At 41.0% G+C, this 21,455-nt stretch overlaps 1 protein-coding gene across 1 annotated transcript in view; it reads right to left on the bottom strand.

Annotated features, from left to right (window-relative positions):
- CALD1 (caldesmon 1) overlaps nucleotides 1-21,455 on the bottom strand; it is a 96,540-nt gene that overhangs the window by 12,972 nt on the left and 62,113 nt on the right. The window contains exons 2-8 of the mRNA XM_075712530.1: nucleotides 18,215-18,361; nucleotides 15,541-16,606; nucleotides 14,805-14,888; nucleotides 9,593-9,741; nucleotides 4,736-4,790; nucleotides 4,535-4,672; nucleotides 2,727-2,867 (exon numbers count right to left, since the gene is read on the bottom strand). Of these exons, the coding sequence (XP_075568645.1) occupies nucleotides 2,727-2,867; nucleotides 4,535-4,672; nucleotides 4,736-4,790; nucleotides 9,593-9,741; nucleotides 14,805-14,888; nucleotides 15,541-16,606; nucleotides 18,215-18,361 (1,780 nt within the window). The remainder of the gene's footprint in view (nucleotides 1-2,726; nucleotides 2,868-4,534; nucleotides 4,673-4,735; nucleotides 4,791-9,592; nucleotides 9,742-14,804; nucleotides 14,889-15,540; nucleotides 16,607-18,214; nucleotides 18,362-21,455) is intronic.

Below are 21,455 nucleotides of genomic sequence, written 5' to 3'. Positions count from 1 at the left end.
ATCCAAGCTGCTTCTGTCCCTGAGCTAGTGATGAACTTGGCCTGTATTTACTTTGCATGCTTCCTCAGAAAGGACCAGCCCTGGTGCTGTCACTGGGAGGACTCCATGCTGCAGTAGTAGTTCTGCTGAAGTAGCGTCTCAAGTTTCAGCAAAACACTGTATTTAACAGTTAAAACAACAGGAGTTGTCAACACTGTGTAGGCTGTGATATATTAGAAGCCAGACTAGATAATCACAGTAGTTCTTTCTAAATATAAGCACATATGTATATTATGTCTGTGTTTGTATACATACATTTATATATGTGCATCCATGAGCCATGTAATACATGGAGATGAGTTGCACGTTTGGTCTCTCAATTCTGAGTCTGCATGTCATGCTAGTCCATGCCCTGCCTGACGGGTAAATGCAGTGTCCATAAGATGGTAATATGCCACACTCCTTTTCAGTTTATCTCCCTTCTTTCCTTTGTTCTTGTAGTTCACTTAGTAAACAGCATGTCCTATTTTCCTCATCTAACTCACTCCCAGGAACTTCTTTTTCTTCCCCAAAACTTATCGCATCAGGAAGGACAAGGAAGGAGAAAACGATGCTTTGCCAGTTTGTAATCTAGGAGAAGTCAGAGTGTGCACATGTATCGGAGTATTTTAATACTGAGCCTCCCTTTTTTCATTAGTAATTCCACCCACCCACCCACAACTGTGCATTTAGGGTGACTCATGACACATCCAACCAGATGATACATTAATCAAGGAAGAAAATATGTGCCACATGCTTTTCAAGTCAAAAGATAACTTGGACAGTGCATAACAGGCAATGAGAAAGCTGTGTACCAACCAGGTTAGACCAGCCCGGGAAGTCTGTCCAAATGAAAGGTAACAAAACATAGTGTTTTCTAAAAACTGGAGTTTGACATCAAATTTGACACCAGGTTATTAAAATGAGATTATTCTCTCCTCAGCTATTGACCACAAAAGGCCAAGAAACAGTTTAGGGTGTAAAGTTCAACAGCATTACATATCTACTCTGGCCACCCACAGACACCAGACTGGAATACATGCAGTATCACTAATTTCTCAAAGAGAGAAACAGAAAAAATGTTTAGAGTTGCATACATCAGTTTTTATAACAAACAACAACTACCTAACAAGCCATAAAAACCAGCAGCAATTATCATCATTAAAAAAATGGACCTTGGCTGCTTAAGGACATTCGGAAAATTCCAGCTTCCCTCTAAAAATACACTTAGTAGAATAGTGTAGCATCAGTCCAAAAGTTCTCTGAAAGCTATTAGCCTCCTGCCAAATCCAGTGCTTTTTCCCACTCTCCCCAAAATTATGATGTATATCTTTCTATTATGTGTTTTGAAGTATAATTTCCTCTCTTCTGAGTCATCTGTGAACTAAAGCTCCAAATGTATGTCATAAAAGGCATCTCAATAAACAGAAAGAAGAAAAAGAAGCCCTCCCAGGAGGGATGGGAAGAAGCTTTTCATTTATAGTGTCTGTTATTGACATGGTCTCTTGCAACCAAAATGGCAAGACCAGGTTTATCTAATAGGAGCAAGTAGTGAAGCTTGGCAATCTTTGTTTACAGCTGTATGTATTCTCCTTGTATTTCAGGTTCAGATGTGTCTGAGAAGTCAAAGGCAAGTCCAGTCAAAAGTGTTTGGACACTGTATTTGCTAGAACTGGACCAAAAACAGTATAAGGCTGAAACCCCAGATCGGTTCAAAATGTAGCTGTCTGTGAGCAGAAGTGTAATTTTGACCAAATGCAGTTCATCACTCAACGAATGCAGTTCTTAATCCCACGGAGATCCACTTCATGGTCCAGTGAGCTCCCACCTGATAGCCTCCTGCCTGGTTCTTTTCTCTCCTAGTGCCCACTAAGGGGGCTTTTTGGACAAACATTTTTGATTCTTAAATGACTAATGACACAAAATGAGAAAAGGAAAAGATAGTTGAAAATGATTAATAGATCTGTAGTTTGAGATTGAGTTCAGAAAACAACTGAACTGCATACCAAAACAAAGTTCCCAATAATTTCAGTGGGGCCAGGATTCCTCTTCCATGCTGAAAGGCCATTTAATTGATTTATCTGACTTCCAATATAATATAGGCCACAGAAGACCACTTAGAAATTCCTGCAGCAACAGAACGAGTTTTTTTTCCTGTTATGTAAGAAAATTAAATCCAGCCCAGTACTTCTAGATGTTATTTTTATGGGATTAGACATAAGCTAGAACTCCCATATGGGGCAGTCTCAATTAATGATGATTAGGCTGAATATGCTTAAAGACAAAGTAATCTGGCAAGGAAGAAAGTAATTGTGGATGTGGAAGGAGAGAGAGAATATTTGTGATCTTTATCTACCCCAGTTCACAAAGCACTCCTATAATAAACTAACATTGAAAATCAACACAGTAATACAGCTCTAAGTTTCAAAAATAACTTTCTCTTCAAGGTGAAGATCCTTTTTGGACATTTTTCATCAACAAGAACACGTAACTCCCAGTCTAGACTCTATTTTTAGGAAGGATCTCTAATTTTTAATCATCCCAATGAATGAAATCCTTCAGCTAAATGCTTCAGGCTAAGGTCTATTTCAGAGCATTGTCCCACGTCTGATTTCAAGTATTTCCACACTGCTGGTGTTTGGCTGTTGGTTTGGACTGCAACCCCCATTACTTTTTATGTACTATACAAATGTTAGTGGGGAGGTTACCTTGAGAGATGAACCTTTAGGACTGAAACATTTAAATGGCTTCTTGTCTTCAGATACACCATCTTCTGGCATCTTTTGACGTTTCTCAGCAGCTTCAGCCCTTCTCCTTTCAATTTCTTCCTTCATCCTCCTCTTTTCCTCCTTAAAAAAATATGGTCACTTATTCTTTCAGGAACTATATCACCATTACAGGGCTTTGCAGTCATGCAAACATTTACCAAATTTTCTGAGAACAGATTTTCATGCCAGTCAAAAAAGTTCAGTGACCTATCTGATATCTAGCAACCTATTGCTGTTAATCCATCATGGTGTTAAGGAAGCAGGGAAGACAGCTAGTCTATGCTGCTATAGCATCTCCCCACAGTGAGGTCATCAGATTTATTGCTATATAGTGCCACTTAAAGACAGAAAAAGGCACATTTATAAAAATACTCAAATTCAGTTTCTCTGTATCCTCATGTACCATCTTTGTACTGTTCTTCTGTACAACCACTCTGGCATTTGTTGTGCCAAGGTTAATACTTCACAAGGAAAAAGCAATAGGTGCCCAAAAAAGTGAAGATTAAATGCTTACAGTTTTCCCTTCAAAGAGATAACACAAGTTTTTACTTCATAAGCTACAAGTCAAACCAGAAGCCCTCAAAGCACAACCATTGTGAGCACTGGTCAGCAGGGTCTGACCAGCAAGGTATTGTGCAGTCTCAGCATCTATTGAGTTCTACTGTAAACAGCTTAGTATATTAAAGCAATTGGCATTCAGCTGCCAAACATTATTATTATTCATCTACCATCTGTTTTCCAAACAGCTAAGATTCCTAAATGATGCACCAGAGATTTGGAAATCCTATTTATAGAGTCCTCTGGCAGAGAAAGTACAAGCAAACAGATGTGCTTGGGTGCTCAATATTCAAATAGACAAGAATATCCTCCTAATGAGATCTAGCCCATCATAACTATATATAACATTAGCATTCCAGCTCATCTGCAGCAGATGAATTTTGACATGCGCTTTATAATGTAATTTGTGTAATGTCAAAAAGACACCCCAAATAAATTAAGAACTCTGTGGCTTTAACACTGCCCCCAACATTTTGCATCCCTAAGAAGATAAGAAATTCACAACTATCACAGATGAAATCCTGACTCATGAAGACATTTTTTAGAGCCCCGTCTTTCCTGAGGATAGAGCTGTAACATTTCTTTTTACCCTGGATGACTGCATATTTTACCTCGGGTCCTCACTAGAGCATCTATGCAATATGGTAATTTGATATCAAATATGGTATACTTGCAGTTAAATCTGAAGGTTAGAAAATGGGGTGATTTTAATGCTGGGTAGTATATTTAAAATCAAAGTCTGTTGTGACAGATGATCTCCTGACAGATGGTAAGAAACAACGATGCCCAGAAGAGTACACAACCCAGAGAGCCCAGATAAAGGGTGAAATCTGAGGCAAAGTCACAGCAGCAGTTCCCCACACGGCAACATCAGATCCAAGAACAAGAAGCACACTTTGGCCTGTATGCTTGGGTTTGGTCTTGCCTTCCTTGTTGCATGCTCTTCCCTCACCTATGAGCCAGTCTCCCATGGCCTCATTCTGCCCTTTTGTTAAATACAGACCCATCAACCTCCCTGTTACAGGAACAACTCACCTGAATGAGTAAGTTGCAAACTAGCCATGGTTGCCTAAAAGTGTCTGTGCAGACACTGCTGTAAAGAGGTATCAACTAATGCAAGGCCAGTGGAAGTAAAGCAGTAACAACAAGGCAATAAAAACAGAGTCCAGTACTTCATATTTTACACTTACCTCCTCTCTGGCTTTTCTCTCAGCCTCCTCCTGCTTCTTCTTCTGCTCCTCTTCCTCCAGGATTTTCCGGCGTTCCTCCCGCCTCTTCTTCAGTTCATCCAGCTCTGCTGCTGCCTCCTGCTGCTTCTCCTTCAGCTTCTCAAACTCCTCATTCTCGCCTCGGCGACGGCGCTGATCTTCTAGCCGCTTTCCAACCTCAACCTGAGACCCTGGCTTCGCTTCCTCAGCATTTGTGGTCCCTTTCAAATTGGAGCGGCTGGGAAAGAAATGAAAGGGAAGGTAATGCACCCTGGGTTTTCTCTTACTGGCCACAGCCACCCACCACCATGCATTCACCAGCAACATGAGAGTCTGACACTCAAAGATATTGCCTTATAAGACCTTTTGCTCCTTGCAAATCTATGACAGGTCCAAAATATTTTCATCAGGAGTTAGTAGGCTGGGATACTACAAGAAGCACATCTCCCCTCCGCTGCCAGTGAGGAAGGAGTCTCTCGTCTGCTTGTGTGCATAGGAGCTGCATCACCTGGCCTGAGAGCTCAGGCCACCTCCATTTTTAAGAGAACTCAGTAACTGAGCTTGAAATATTTAACATCTCATGTAACTTCAGCAAAAGGTATCACATCTCATCACCATCTCTATGGTAAACAGTAAACTTACAATTTCACACCTCTGCTCTGCAGTTTGTGTACAGCGGAAACACTTCCAAAAGCATATTACACATCATACAGAAAACAAAGCAATGGAAAGCTGTAACTAATTCCCCTCTGCTGATTTTAAATGAGATAAATCTACATATAAAAAAACTCATAGCAAAAATATTATGCTATGTTCCGTGTAATAAAAGATGCATTAATCCTTTGCTTTCAAAAGCAAGACTTTTTTAAAAACACTCTAGAAAAAAACAAGCACCTTTGGGGACAGAATAAATTACTTGACTTGAGGAAAACAGAAGGAGACAAGAGAGGGGAGAGAATCTTACAGCTTAAACAGCATTTTAAAAACCTAAAAAGGTTCCTATCTCATCTATAACACCTATCACTTGAACTCTCCCAGCCTGTATGAACAGAAATGTTCATCAGATCTTTTGCTGACATTTTCCAGGGAAAGTATGGCTTTCTATTAAGGACCTGGAAATTATTTATTAATGGCAACTTTCCACAGGAGAAAACCAGAAGTTTTCCAACTAGCTGTAATATATGAGACAGAAAGAAAGAATATCCCCCCCCCCCAAAAAAAAAAAAAAACCCAAAGAATCTGCATAGGTGAAGTGCATACTTTCAACAGAGTCAGATAGCATCGCCTAGTTAAACAATTACCACACCAGTGTTTAGACAAGTGTCTACTCCCTGAGCGTGTTTAATATTACTGCTGACAAGGAGATAGGCACCTAACAGGTATCAGTATGCTACTCACAAGAGACAGAAAGGGCATGTGCTTACGGATTTTTTTTTAAAAAACTTTCTGCTCTGTTGGCATTTAAAAAAGCTGGATATTAATGACTTCATTAATGTAACCAGAGTGTTGCAGAATATAATACCACAAGACGGTACAAATCAAGTGTTCCAACAATAACAATAACTGTTAGAGACGATCAGATTAGAGATGACAACATGAAGAACAAACATCATCTAAATTTGCAATCCAGTGAATCACACCCAATCCTGCAAAGGTGCCCTTCATTCAGATAGATGCCTCATCTAGATGGAGTTAACCATATAAAACAGGCTCTAGGACCAGAGCTGAATTATCTATGGTTTCAATATCACAATAGAATCTATTAAGAGTCCTCTGCCCCCACATGATCTTACCAAATTGGATGAAATTCAGTTCTAGCATGGCATGCATGATTTAGGAATTGTATCATTAAAAAACACATGGCAAAATAGCATAACAAAACTGATGCTATTATGTGAATTCAGCTGCTGTACTTCATCTGTGCAAGTTCAACACTATAGTAGAAGAACTTGGCACTTATTTTGCAATGTGTTTACTTGGTTTTAGAAAGTCTTTTGTATGCAAGAGTGTGACATCACAAAGCCAAGCTAAAGAAAAAAAAATATCCCAGAGATCTGTGAATGTATGTACCCCCAGTACATTCTCATGTCTGATTTTCTAACCTAGAGTTACAAGTACATAATATATATTTCCGTAATATCACCTTATCACAATCCTTTTCTGCTGCAGGCCCTATTCCTGAATGAGTTTTTGCAGTGGAATCAAACCATGAAAGTAGAACCACAAGATCACCCTCCACCATAAGCATCAAGTTAATGTAAGTGGTCAGGAATAAGGGCTTGCATCAGGTAGTGATGTCTAATTAAAGAAAGGAACTCATGTTTTCTTTAATTAAAAATACATATACAATTAACTAAAGCATTGTGAGAACACATTGGAAACTCTATTCAAAATTTCATTTAGCCCATTCAAAACCAAAGTAAGGGCCAGTACCTGAGGTGCAAGGTATGATTCTGGGTGTTCAGCCTGAAATACCTCTGATTCAGTTTGCAGAGAGAGAACCCAAAATGTTCCACAAGCCTCTACACGGCACTAAGTATTTCTAAAGATCCAGTGCACCTGTCCTGCACAGGCCATGAGAAATCCCTGGTTATTTAGGGCTTTCCTGCTTCATTGCAAGGTTGTAGCTTCTATAGCAAACATCACAGGAACATCATTAATTGGGGTTTTTTTGCCTCTCGGTCTCTGAAGTCTGTGTGGCCAGCCTACACAGATCTGCAAGTTTTGGGCCCAAAGAAGATGCAAGAGGACACTTCTGATAGACATAATGATATCCCTGGCAAGGGCAAATACTCATCCCTCAGAATTAAGAGAACTGAGAACACAACATTTGCCAAGATCCTCTTAATAAATAGCCACTCTGTTTTATATCAGCACAGATGAAAGTTTAGTCCTCAGTGACTTCAGTGCAGATAGCCTCAATGAAATTAACAGCTACTCTTAGCTTTCTAATGATAAAAGCCAAAGGTAGAATCTAGTCTTAACATTTTTGTTTGGTGACCTCAGGTGACTCTTTTGTCCTCCTTACAAAGAAGGACATGTAATGTTTCTAGTTTATTTTACTCTCATTCAGCTTACAGGACTTCCCCTACTGGTTCTGCATAATCCAAAATAGCAAACAATAAACTGGCAGTAATTCTCCTTATTTTCCTCCACCTCCCAATCTCCTCTGGTTTTCAACAGATTCTGGGAATCTCTGTTCCCTACTGTCGACATTGGGAAATTAGTATTGAGATGCTGGGTAGAGGAAGAGTTTCGTAAGCACCTCTTTGGTGCTAAGAAATGAAGTTGGTTGCCAGCTTTCAGACAAGGAGGAAAAGGAAAGAAGTGATTTGTGGGAGCCAAAAATGTCAGAACAATGTGCAAAAATATATTACGTCATATTTAGGACTTTTGCAGTCTTGCATGAGAATAGGGAGGGAGGCAGGTGGGAGGGGAGATGGGAAGGGGAAGCCATAAAATGGGGTTTTATTCTGTATTTCTCTTACTGACTGACATAGACAAACAAGACACAGATAAGATTTTTCTTTAGCCTCCACTACCCTATTTTATTCTCAATCCTCACCACTGACAGCTAGCCAAGTTACATGCTTCCTAACTAGTACCTGATATTTCATGTAAAAAACAAGAAGAAAGATAGTTCCAGACAAAGCCCAACAGTGTGGGGACAGTTCATTAGAAAATATGCCAAGAGCCTTAATTCATACCTAACAATCCAGTGAACACTAGAGCCTCGGCTGATGGTGCCAACCCAAGTCTTCTACTCAAGCTGATAAAAAGCTATTAAACAGGCTTCTTCCCACATTTGGGAAATAGTAGAAGAAAAACAGAAAAAGAAAAAAAGGAGTGGAAACTCAAATCTACATGTTGCCACTAAGGCCTGTCTCCCACAGGAAGTAAAGCAAATGAAAACACAACAAAAATATTTTTAGAAAACCATTCTCATGTTATTGGTGATGTGACCCAAGTCATGAAGCAGGACAGTTCTGAGCAAGGCCTATTTCCTGCTATTCCATCTCCATCTCTGCCTGTCTTCTGGCCTTAGGTCAGCATATCTCCAGGGACTTTTGAACTGCATTTTATTTTGAGAAAGTTTGTTTTTCCCGGAAGAATCACGAGGGGAATGCTGAGATACAACAGCAAATCCCATCTGCCATGCAGAGATTTCTAAAAGTGCTTGGAGAGCTTAACTTTTTCTTTGCCTGTCTCAATGTAAAAGAGGAAAAGAGGTGCAGAAGGAAAAAATTTAGATTTCTAACCTATTCCTGGTTTTCTGCTAAAAGGAAGAACTTCTGCTCTGCTTCATGTATCCCCTCTTTTTAACAGGCAGCATCCTTTTTTTAATAAACTTTCCACTAGAAATTTGTTACCTTCACTGAATTTCCCAATATAGCCCCTTGAAAAGAAAAATAAAAACCAAACTGTGATACAGCTTATAAAAAGAGAAAAAAATAGAACTTTTTGGCTAGGAGAGGTTTTCACCCAACTGAAATATCACTTTTATAGAGAAGCCATTAATTTCAAGGCTTGCCTTGAAACCAAGAGAGAAGCTCTTTCAAGAGTTACCAACTGGATTGTGCTTCATACTGATATGCAGAGTCTGATTAAAAGCAGGTGGGTAACTGGAAGTAGATTACGTCAGTAAAGGTTGAGATCTGACTTAAAAAAATTAGAGAACACAAAATCTGGGCTGTGGTCATTACTGGCCTCTGTGCAGATATTAGAAATAAACATCCTTCAAGGAAGGAAAACTCCAGCAGAGCGAAAATAAGCCACTCGTCTCTACTGAGGGAGCAAGACTATTATTTACATCTGCTTTCTGCACTTCATTTTGTTACTGTAACAATGTGGGGGCAGTTAGTTAGAAAATAGGCCAGGAGCCTTAATTCATACCTACAACCCAATGAACACTAGAGCCTCTGCTGATGTTGCCAACCAAAGTCTTCTACTCAGCTGCCACAAGCCTATTAAAGAGAGACCCTGAGATGGCCCCCTGCTCTGCTATAACATAAGCAAGCCCAATGCTTACTTGGAACTTACCCAAAAGCATTCTCAGTAGATTTAAGTTTTGGGGCAGTGAGTTCACGTTCTCCATTCTGTGCCTTTTGTTCAAGAACTCCCTTCTTGCGATCCCAGACACTTTTCATTTCCTCTTTGGGTGCTTTTCCTTTATCCTTGTCATCTTTTACCTGCTCATGAGATATCATGAATCATAGAACAAAAACAAAACAAACAAAAAACAAAGATGTCACAATGAGGCATTCTAAATAACAGCAGAGGAACACAGATTTCTTGGTATTAATGATTAACTAAGCAACTGTCTTCAAAATATTTGTGTGCTTTATGGCAGAAGTAACCTGTAAAGCTCTAAACCGTGACCAGCCACGACTCTGCTGTCCTGATCTGAATTCAAGATGAAAACATCTTGAATAACATTATTAGTCTTCTGCAAAAGACTGTTGCGGCCATGGGACTATGCTACCACATTGCTTCATTCTGCAGCTGCACCCCACTGAGGCACCCCAACCCTCTTCCCTGCCACTGCAGCATCATTCAGCTGTTGCCTATTAAGATTCTGGACTGCAAATTCTTTGGGACTAGGCTATTGATACATTCTTGGTACAAGGTTTAGGGCACTGGAGCAATAAAAACAACACATAACCTTCACTGATTGGTCAAGTTTGCTCGACAAAGTTCATGCTCTTTCCAGTGTCATAGCAGATGGATACTTCAGTATTGCAAGAATAATGGCCAAAACACAAAATTATCTTTATATCAGAGTAAAACTTACTCTGACAAAGCACAGTCCTACCAGGGGCTAGTTGCTAGTCATGGATACTGTTATCAGACATGAATATTTAATCCTACGAAGAAGCAAATGCTCTCTCCGGAAACACTAGAGCAAAAATTCCTTCTATCCTTACAAAGCTTTGTCCTATAATTCTTAACAGTACTCAAGTATATTTAGTGCATGGATTTCACTCTCCAGTATTCCTTCAGAGCTATGAGCTTGAAGTATTTATCAATACCACAGATGGCCTGATCCCAGCATGCTGAGTCATGGCTAGATGCTGATAAGAGAAGGAGAATATGGACTGATTTAAGTTCTTTATCCTCAGGTAGAATTATTCCTCCTCAGTTAGACTACCAGCCTAAATAAACTTTCAACAGCAGCAGATGAAACATTTACCTCCAAAATATTTTTGCTCAATTTTTTTTCCAGCTCTACCATGTTGGAAGAAGATTCTAGCTGGCAAGCAAGCAACACCTTCTGGGAAATTTCATATGAAGACCTTTAAAAGAATAATACTTTTGTCCCTTGGAAGCCTGTTGCCATCCCATTTGCTGACCAGAAAAAAAAAAGGACTTCCATAACAGTCCTGTTTGCAACACAACTGCTTTTATGGTGTTCCAACCTTCACCTTGAAATAAAAAACTAATTCACACACACCACACACCCCCACATATAAAATCAAATTTCTATCCTTCTTGATCAAAGAAGAACTTCTGAAAATGCAATATTACCAATAAAGGATTAATTCAGAGTCTTCAGAATCAAGATCCTCCTAAGGCATTGTATTAAGCTGCTGAGTGAAGTCCCAAAGTCAGTCTCTGACTTTACCTGAGGCCAGTTTGCTCACTCACAGAAACTCATACAACGGACAATGCCAAGGCGGCACGAACTACAAGTGAGTACTGGGTAGTTAAACTTCTTGAGCAAATTTACCACTGGAGAGGGATGCTGGACACAACGCACAAAAACATTCGCTCTGTCCTGAGAGCAGGCTGCGGCAGTGCAGGCTTTCTCCACCCTCTCCTGCCAATGGGCTACAGCCACAACCTGGCAGAAGCACCCTGATGGATGAGAGGGCAGTTCAGTTTTCATGACTCTGCATTCTTTGGCCATGATGCTGTGACTGCTAGCAAACAAGGCCATTATTGCTAGCAGCCTCAAGGAATCGTATTCTGTTTTCTAGGAGCTGGGCTGAGACAACCAGGGCTATTCATTGAGACTAATGAATGCCATCAAACAATAACATCTTTTGGGTGCTCCCAAATCTAGGCAAGATTGTAGCTAGTGATCATGTTCACAGCAAAAATCTCTGCTCCCTGTTAGCAATCTCCTAACCCTTCAGTCCCAGTCAGGGTGATTCTGAAAACGGCGATGTTGATTGTTGCAAGATTTCACATGCCAGGATGTCTGTGTTGGGATTTTGAGAGCATAGGATTTCCTTTGCTGAGATTTTCATCAAGACCTTTCTAAGTCTCATTAAAAAGCCAGTAATTCCAGCTGCCTGATGTTTTGAAGTCCACTGGGGAGGTTCATATCTCTCACATCTTAATTGAAATTGCTGAGAAAACTAATATTAAAACAATATAGTTTAAAAATTAATAGGTTAGGAAATAGCATTTCAGAAGCCAGTAGGATTTATGGTAATGTGTCTGCACTTGAGAAAGCCATTAATACAGCTTGGCCTCTTTATTCAAAAAGACGATAAAACAAGATATTACAGAAATATTTCACAGCTTTTGGGCCCAATCCTTCTCCTATTAATTTTAATGCCAAAACAGAGATTGATTAGCACAGAAGCAGAAACCACTATGTCCCATTCCAAGGGCAGGCAACATAAAAAGTACTTTCCCTTGTCTCAGTGCTTCCCTAAATTACAGGTTAATTCAGCTTCTCCTAAATTCAGTAAAAAGGACTACACTGACTCCACTTGGAGTAGACAGGTGGTACTACCTGAACTGAAAACAGTTCACATGCTCTCACAAACCTTGACCATCAAGTCAAGATAGAACAGGACCAAAAGCATGTTTAGCTAATTTCCAGCTTTATTTATTTATATCTTTTATATATTTTTAATCTTTCCATATACTGCTTCTTTCCTGTTAGGGTGTCATGCTAATATTTGAGAGTTGAGATTTCTAAATCCAGAGCTTGAACACCTTCAGACCTCAGTGAATCAGTGACTGAGGTTTGGACCATTTGGCAAATTTGATTCCTTATTTGGGCTCAATTACTTGGTGACTTAAAACTTGTGGGCATATGGGTCTAGGGCTTCCATTTAGAGCCAACTACCATACCCAAATACCATGAGAAAAGCAACTATTGCCGCATGTCTAGCCAAACTGGAAGCAGGAAATACCAGGAGTCTCACATCATGAGAAAGCTTGTTCTTGTGAACTTTCCAGGCCACTTTTGAGAACCAAAAATTTTGGGGCAGTTCAGAAAAGGAGACAGATTTTGCTTGCTAATTTGATCAAAACCTGAACTTTGAGGGCCAGATTTTGGTCACATTAAGAAAGGACATGTGCTGGTGTTGCACAACTGCAAAAGCAAAATCTGATTATATAGGTACACTGTATGCCTTCAGGATCTTGTTCATGATATACTGCCATCCTCTTAACTGCATATATGCTTCAGAAATAGGCCTTGTTGAATTTGTATGTCCTTGAAGGGGGGGAAGAAGTGGTGATGGGAGCCTGATCTTGACTTTGTTTGGAGTCTCAGATTGTCAATTTTTCTTCACAAGTCAAGAAGCAACAACTGAGATTTTCAAAACTGAGAAAAACACTTTGAATGCTCAGCTTGATACACATGCAAAAGATTTACCTTCCAGCGGATGGGTATTCAGCATTGCACTAAAAGTGGGACTCCCTTAAATTGTCTCAGCTTGAGCATCCAAAACTAGAAGCACTAAAATCACAAGTCACTTTTAAAAAAGTCTTACCAATTTCCTGGAATAATCTAGCCCTGTGGCTATGGTTTAAAAGCATGAGAGCTCCAGTGAGAGTTGACTGAGCTCCACATAAACACAAGCAGGATGATTGCGTCTCAAGTCCCCCTCCCCCGATCAATATTTGTGGTCAGTTACGGCCTCCTTTGTACATTTACTTGTAATATTCAAAGACTGTGCACAACAGTGAATATTGCAAGCTGATTCTGTCTTATAAGAGCTCTTAATATAATCCATCCCCTTTTTTTTTGTGCAGCTCTTTCCTCTGCTTTTGCAATCAGGTTAATTTAGCATAGAGTGTTTATTTAGTTTTTCTAGTGTACTATTCTGAAGCATCTCCATTAGGTCTCATTTAACTCTTCCCCTTTCTAGAGTAACTTATTCTAGTATTGTCAGTCTGTCTCCCTGTTCATTAGGAACCTTCTTTCTAACCATCTTCATGACTTCATTTGCAGTTTCAATCTCATGTGTACCTTACTTAAAATATGACACCTTGGATGATCAAGCCAGGCAACTGGACATAAAACCCTGTGACATGATTTGCCTTCATCACTCTGAGGGTGAGCTAGGCATCTACAGCATGTTCCAAATTAATCCAACAACTAAGGACCCGGACCAGACCCTCTACAACTCTCAATGCTCCCAAGCAGCTGGAGAGGCAGCAAGCTGCCTGTTACTAGATCTCTGTGCTGTGCCTCCCTTTAAGCTACACAGACGTGGCTGAACCCAAATGGGTCCAAACCTCCAAGGCCCTGACCAGTCTCAATGTCTGATTAGAATCAGGGGGTATTTTGATACCTGCTGCATTGAACCAAAAGTACAGTTGCTACACAACACTGAAGGTGGCTCCCTGTGTCCAGCTGTAACCTGAAGAGTAAATGGTCTCCAAATCTTGTTTACTTACCATACAGTAAAACACCATGGCACCAGCTCCTGTGTTTACAGTGGAAATGCAATGCAGTAAATTTTGTAGATTTTCTCTTTAAAACAAAAGAAGAATCTTGGGTATGCATGGTTTATATCATGGGGCGTTGCAGTTTAGGGGAAAATCTTTAGTTAAGGCAGTCAGGTGGCCAAAGGGCCTAGATGATGATGATGATGATTATTATTATTATTATTGTAAGAGTAGGTCTCAGTCATAGGGAAAAAGTTCACAGTAAAGTGGGAGGAAACCAGGGAAGGATGATTAGTTGATACAGTCCTGAAAAATTCATCCCTAGGGTGCAAACTATCCCTGCCTTATTGACTGAACAGAGTTTCCTGAAATATTTGTTCTAAGACAAACAGGACTTGGTTCTAAAGCCCCAAAAGAAGAAAATACTTAAGCATTTATTTCATTTTAAGCAGATAAGTAGCTTCATCCCTATTTATTTCAGCAGGATTACCCACGTTCTTGAAGTGAAGCACATGCTTAAGTGCTTTGCTGAACAAGCAACTTTCACTCATAAGTCTCATTTATTTTCTTATCTTGAGTTTCCCTACAACATCTAAATCAATGGTTTAAAAGTTACCTGATCTTTTTTGAAGGTAGGTCGGAGCTTCTCATCTGGTAACTTTTCCTTTTTAGCTTCCACTTTAATCTCTTTTTCTTCCCCCTTTGTTTTTGGGTTTTTAATAATTTTTTTTTTAATATGAAAACATCGCATCTCTTTGCACTTGTGTTTCTCCACACTGTGTTCATGTACCAATCCTGTGTGCAGCCACATCTCCATCATATGCTGCTGTGCCCACATCTCCGTGTGCAGTTGTGCTCCCTCCACCCTCTCCAAATGCTCCCATTCCCCCAGCTGGGCCTTTCTCCCTTGCGTGGCATCATGCTCATATGACCCAGCAGAGAGCCCTCTCTTGTGATTGCATTTAACACACATGTTCCTCACACAGTTTACCAGGTGCTCATAACATTTTGTGCCAAGATGTGTCTGCCTCCACTTCATCTGTTACTGCAGTAGGCCAGTTTTTAGCAGCTGAGAAAAAGGCAGCAAAAAAACCATGCAGAGGTCTGAACATGCAAGGTTTTCTTTGAATGATGAAGCGAAGTCAGGCATGTTGTGCACTGCATTACTGGTAAGCAGAAGCAAGGAGCTTTATTTTTAAAAAGAGAGAGCAAGGGAGAGAGCACAAGCATTAGTCATTTCAATGCAGGAATAGATCTGTGAGGAAATTCCAATTCAATCTTTTTTTTTTCCCTTGCATTACATTTCTCACAAACCACAGGTGTCTTATTTTGGTGCAAAATGTTTACTGTACCTGTTTTCTTAGGAAAGCTGCTTGAGGTTTTTCCTCTTGTACTTTCTTCTCTTTTACCTGTTTATCTTCTATTTTCTTTTCTTCCATCTTTTGTTTTTCCTTTAATTTCTCTGCTTCTAGCTTAGCCTTTTCTTCAGCTGCCCTCTTTTCCTCTTCTGCCTTAGCCCTTGCTCTTTCCTCAGCTGCCCTCTTCTCCTCTTCCGCCTTAGCCCTCGCCCTTTCCTCAGCTGCCCTCTTCTCCTCTTCTGCCTTAGCCCTTGCCCTTTCCTCAGCTGCCCTCTGCTCCTCTTCTGCCTTAGCCCTCGCCCTTTCCTCAGCTGCCCTCTGCTCCTCTTCTGCCTTAGCCCTCGCCCTTTCCTCAGCTGCCCTCTTTTCCTCCTCTGCTTTCTGTTTTTCCTCAGCTGCCTTCTTTTCTTCCTCTGCTTTTAACCTCTCCCTTTCTTCTGCCTCCAGTTTCTCCCTCTCTTCTGCTTTCTTCCTTTCTTCCTCAGCCTTTTCCTCATCCTTAAGCTTCTCTTTATCTACAGCATCAGTTATACTCTGCTCCCCTTCCAGCACAGCATTTGTATCATTCTCTGCTTTGCGTTCCTCTGCATTTATAGCTAGATTTTTTGTTTCTACTACCTCTTCTTTATCTGTGGATTTTTCTGCTGTCACATCTACCTGATTTTCCTCTACGGGGACCTCCTTTGGTTTCTCCTCCTGTACCTCCTCCTTGTCTTTTTCTTCTTTTTTTTCTTCTTCTTCCCCATCTTGCCTCCAGTTGTTCCTTTGGTATGATTTGGTAACCGTTTCCGTTTCCTCAATCTCATAGCGTCCTCGGCGTGTTTCAGCCTTTTCCTCTTTCCCTGTGGTCTCGTTTTCTTCCACATTGTTTACTTCTCTCCTGCTGGGCAGTGACAAGCTCCCATCTGTGATCGTGGGGTCAAATTCCTTTTGACGTTCCAGGGCTTCCTGTAGACGTTTTTGGCGTCTCTCCTCCCGTCTTGCCAGTCTCTCCAACAACGCAGCTTCGTCATCTGTTCCCCCTGTGGTTGTAGTACGCTTGGTTTCCTCTTCTGCCACACTACATAAAAGTGACAATTTTTGCATTAAAAAAAAAAAAAAAATCTTTCTAACAATGTATGTGCTTAGATGATTCTAGAAAAAATATCTTGCTGTAACATCATTCCATGGTTTGAAAACACAACAGGTTGCATACTTCAAAATTTAGCAAAATGGTTCCGGGGATTAATTTTGGCATTTCTACATGTATAGGAATGTAGTGTTTCACAATGTCAGAGCCTGGGAAGGTTCCGTTCTAGGCAAGGTCCAACAGTTGCTGAAGTCCCTGGGAGTCTTACTGACCTCAGTAGGCACTGGAACAGTCCCTGATGCTTGGAGCAGCTGAAACATGAACAGCCCTGAAAAATTCCTCCTCCCCCTCTGCATCCTGCAGCAGAGTACTTGGAAGACCTTAGCTTGCTTTAAGGCCCCCTTCAGCTAGGCCTCAGGTGTACGTGTCTTATGCACAGCCTTCCCACCAGGGAAAATTTTTGAAGATGTTAAACAAGCAAGATACTTTCTGACTTCAGTGAACTTCTCTAGCAACAGGAAGGTACTCCTGTTCAGCAACAACATCCGCAGATACAGTCCATAGTGGGACAGCCTGGCAACTAAGGGTGCGGTGAGGTTGTGACTGTCTGTACAGGGACATAATCTGTTAGAAAATGGAACAAGCAGAGCACCTAATTTAAGACATGCTATTCAACACCTGTAGGTGTCAGGACTGGATCTTGCTCTCAGTGCCTGGAGGTTTTTTGACTCCTTCAAAATTCAGCTGTTTAATTCTCCTATGTGCAGGTTTCTTCCCTCTTTTTAGCTTTTTCCCCCCCTCTATTGTGGAAAAAGATTATAATATACAATCAGAAATGTTGCTGGTTTCCTATCTATATCCATTTTCCTTGTCTTTAATAGAATGCTACTTGTGTTCAGTATCTATTAGCTTGATATCACAATGATTATTTCTAGTCTCTTCTGTCAATTGTGTTATGGATACTGGAAATCTGGGTTTATTGTTTGTGACTAAGTGAAACTGAATAAATGATGGACAGACTGGAAGGCCAGCTCTGCCCACTCAGCTTGTGACAAGTGGCACCTCACTCCATAAGCTTTTCTGCTGTTTATAACTGTATGACCCTGACAAGGCCAGATGAGGGCTGAGGTCTACCACTCCCACCCAGCACCTTGCAGGTATGTTTCAGCTGCACCTCAAGGCCTGGGTGCCTACCAATCCCATGTGCCTTGGCCCCATGCTACCATGGCCCCTATAAATAGGACAAAAGATGTGGAGGTTTGTGAGGCCAGAGGCAGTCATGTCTGAGGGAATCTGATAGCAGGATGCGTCAGAGGGATTTCCTTCCATGAGCTCCAGCTGAGTTACCCCATAGACAGCCCTGAGGACACCCTGGGAATGGGTTATGAGCATGGCCTCAAGCCCAGCTTCAGTAACGCTCCCACCCCACTGTGTAGACACAGCCAGTGGCGCTCCTCACAGTGTTAGGTCCTCTTCAAAGGAAGAATGGCCAAACCTGGTGCTTAAATTTTAAGTAGCAAAACAGCCCTCTTCAAGATACTTCTCTACTCTGAACAAAACTTACTGTTGACTTGTCAGTAAACAACATCAGACGTTTACCTGTTTTGGGCATTAACTTCTGATTTCTCTGTTACTTCTCCTGATAGATCTCCTTCTTCCTTTTGCCGCAGCCTCTCCTGTCGAGCCCGTCGGCGACGTTCTCTGGCAGCTTCTTCCTCATCATCATCGTTTCTCTGGTAGGACAGCCTGCAACAGAGCATTAGGGATATGAAAAAAAAGGGGCTGTAGCATATAGGACACTGTGACTGAAAAATTACAAAAAGCAGCGGATCAGAGCACAGTAAGCATGGCTGCAGTGGCTGCTCCATATGCTGTTTAGCAAATAAGCTGTCAAGTTGAGATGCACAGTTTCAAAGCTTGGGTTTGTTTTCTTTTTCAGAAATGAACTTGACAAAACAGTCATAGTGAAGGCAGCAGCCACACCACACTGTCAGTTTGCTCCTAGAAAATACCAGGACCATAAAAGCCAAGCTCTGTAGCTGAGCAAACATCCTGCTAGGCTGCACCATGATCCTGCTAGAATGCATGCAACAGCATTTGAGCAGACTATTGCTCAAACCCATGTAACTGAAGCTGGACTTAGCCAAGAAGATTTTCATTAGCCTCCTCTAAATATAACATGCTTAAAATGGTGACAGTATTCTAAAACTGAAAGACTATAAAGCAGGGAGACACAAGTATGACAACAGCTCTCAGTGCTCGGTTCTGAGTGCCAAACATCTGACACCTACAAAATTTTTGTGAGCCTGGAGCCCTGCCAGGCCAAAATCATACAAGATCACTGCTGTGATGAAAGCCTACGGCTGAGAACCCATTGTGTTCGTCTAACGCAACAGATGATTACATTTAGTTTCATCCTACTTGAAAAGGAAAGCAAGACACTACAATCCTAATAATCCTGCAGCCCATTCAAATCTTTGCTGAGGTGCATTATTACTGTGTGAGATAAAGGGAAAGGCCTGCATTCCTCTTATCTTTCTGTGCAGGGAAAGTGAAATAGGAAGCTAACATGTGCCAGACCCAGTCAGCACGTTCATTTACTTTGCTTCCAGCAATGGTCTGATACATGAAGGTTAAGAAGTCACCCTTACTTAGGTAGTCACCCATTTAGGTTAGCTGTACAGCAATGCACTTAGAGAAAAAAAAAAAGAGCTCTGCACTAAGAAAAAACAAACACAGTTAAACTTGTGTTTCAAGGAATATTTTATCATTAAAAGCAACTAAAACTAGTCGTGAATTGGATTCTTTAGGTCCCAGTCTCTCCCATCACCTCGTTCTGGTACTGCTTTTCTCCTTTTCAGAAAAAAGAGTGAAAGTATAGGTTCATCAGAGATTGAATTATTCCAGTTTTCCTTTCAAAATTAAAAAAAGGAAATTAAAAACCCAACATGGCTGAGCCACTTGCCAGACCTGGAACAGCATTTTCATCCCATGCAACTTTTCTTGGCCTCGGTGAATGAAGCATTTGATTTGCTACTTTCATGCTCCACTTCAAGAGCTTGCAACCTTTACTTTGTAGAAACAGCTCCTCTCAAAGAGGGCAAAAACCATGAGCAGCACAGCCATGAAGGATCACAGTAGGGGGAAGAGGAAGAAAGGAAGGTGATTAATTAAAAGCACTAGAGGTGACACAGGGAAGGCAAGGAGAAACACTTCCTGTCATTTGTAAGCAATTTAAAGGGGGATCAACATTTCATTTAAGTCTAGAACAGAAAGCATATAAATACAGTAATAAATCAATGGGGTCTTTAATTTGTAGAATAAAGAGAGTCTGGAATAAAACTGCATTAGCAAACTGACCGCAGAAAGCCCACTTGTTAGTAAGATGTTCTGGCTGCAAGAAACCTACAATCTTTTTAGCTCTGAACTCTGAATGTAAGGGCAAAGGAGAGGGCATGCTGCTCTTAGCCTGTGGCAGCTGGATAATGGCCATGACTGAGTCACTTCCCAGTGCCTATGGCTCAGGATTTGTCTTTGCAGTGAGACCATGGGAGGATCGAGTAGTTTACCCTACTCTCTGTATCCACACAGAACACTCCTACACAGCAAGGAGAACAACTGCTTTTAAAAGCCTCTTAAAATGCCTTTTTAAAACCACCAGTTTCTCAGAAAACTAAAAAAAAAGAAGAAGAAAAAAATGCCCTAAGCAAAAAACTCCCACCAAATGGTACCCATTAAATAAGCCAAATGAAAGCAGATATGTATTTCCTGTCTTTGGACACTTATCACGTAGATCATCTGTTAAGAAAGCTGACAGTCTCTCTCAATATCCTTTTAAGTATATCCACTGCCTCACTGCATATCACAGCGGTTTTCTACAGTGAGCAAGTACACCAGATATGGGCTCCACCCATAAGGATAATCTTAAGCATTCAATTCTGTTCATCAGCATGGATGCATGAAACGTCCCCAGTAATCTGGAAATAGTCATATCAACAACTAATAGCAGTATTTTATAGATCTGTATCATATTTTCTTTACAGTTATGTTAACGCTACTTCACAGATTGTACTTTTACAGCCATTTTGCTCGCCTCACAAATACAAGGTTTGCTGGAGGGGACCTAAGTAGCCACCACACCACCAGACTGACAGCAGAGGAGGCTGAAAACGCAGGTTCAGGTTGGCTATGGTAATTAATGGGCTAATGACCACACTGTGAGCAAACTGACAGCACAATCATTTATGAAACAATTCAACATAGTCACCCTAACTGCCATTGACTTTCCATGAGAAATTCAGTCATAGGAAAGATAGCGCAAGTTAGACAAATGCCATTTCTGCCCATGAAAAATAATGCTTTTCTGACTACAGCGTTCATCTCGCCATTCTCTCAATCCTCACGCACTGAGTTCATTCACCCTAACTCAGCTGGCACATCACTCTCTTTTCCTTAGTTATCTAAGTAGTCTCCTCCTCCCCTGCTGCCTAGGGTATCAAATAAATTTCATGTAGAAAGTAAACCACAGGCAGACACATAAATTCAAGCACCCTCCCCTGGGAGTGGGAAGACCAACTGACCCTCATTCTCCCACTGTTACAGCTCTTCCTAGCCACCCATCACAAGCAAAATCAATTTGGGAGCTCTTCAGAGCTTATCTTGCACTTGCCTACATCTTTTGACATTCTTTAGACCAAAAGTAAACAAATAACAAAAAGTATGACTCTGAGCTTTCAGCTCTGTATATCAGACAGATGGAAATCTGATGATCCACGCTGGCCTGTGCTGTTTCTCCACCCTTGGAGAACAGCCTCGCTGCCCAGCACGCATACACACCCCA

Source organism: Pelecanus crispus, chromosome 1 (assembly GCF_030463565.1).
Source record: "Pelecanus crispus isolate bPelCri1 chromosome 1, bPelCri1.pri, whole genome shotgun sequence".
Taxonomy (NCBI): domain Eukaryota; kingdom Metazoa; phylum Chordata; class Aves; order Pelecaniformes; family Pelecanidae; genus Pelecanus; species Pelecanus crispus.
The sequence above is the reverse complement of the archived record's forward strand: the minus strand, read 5'-3'. Positions and strand labels throughout refer to the sequence as shown.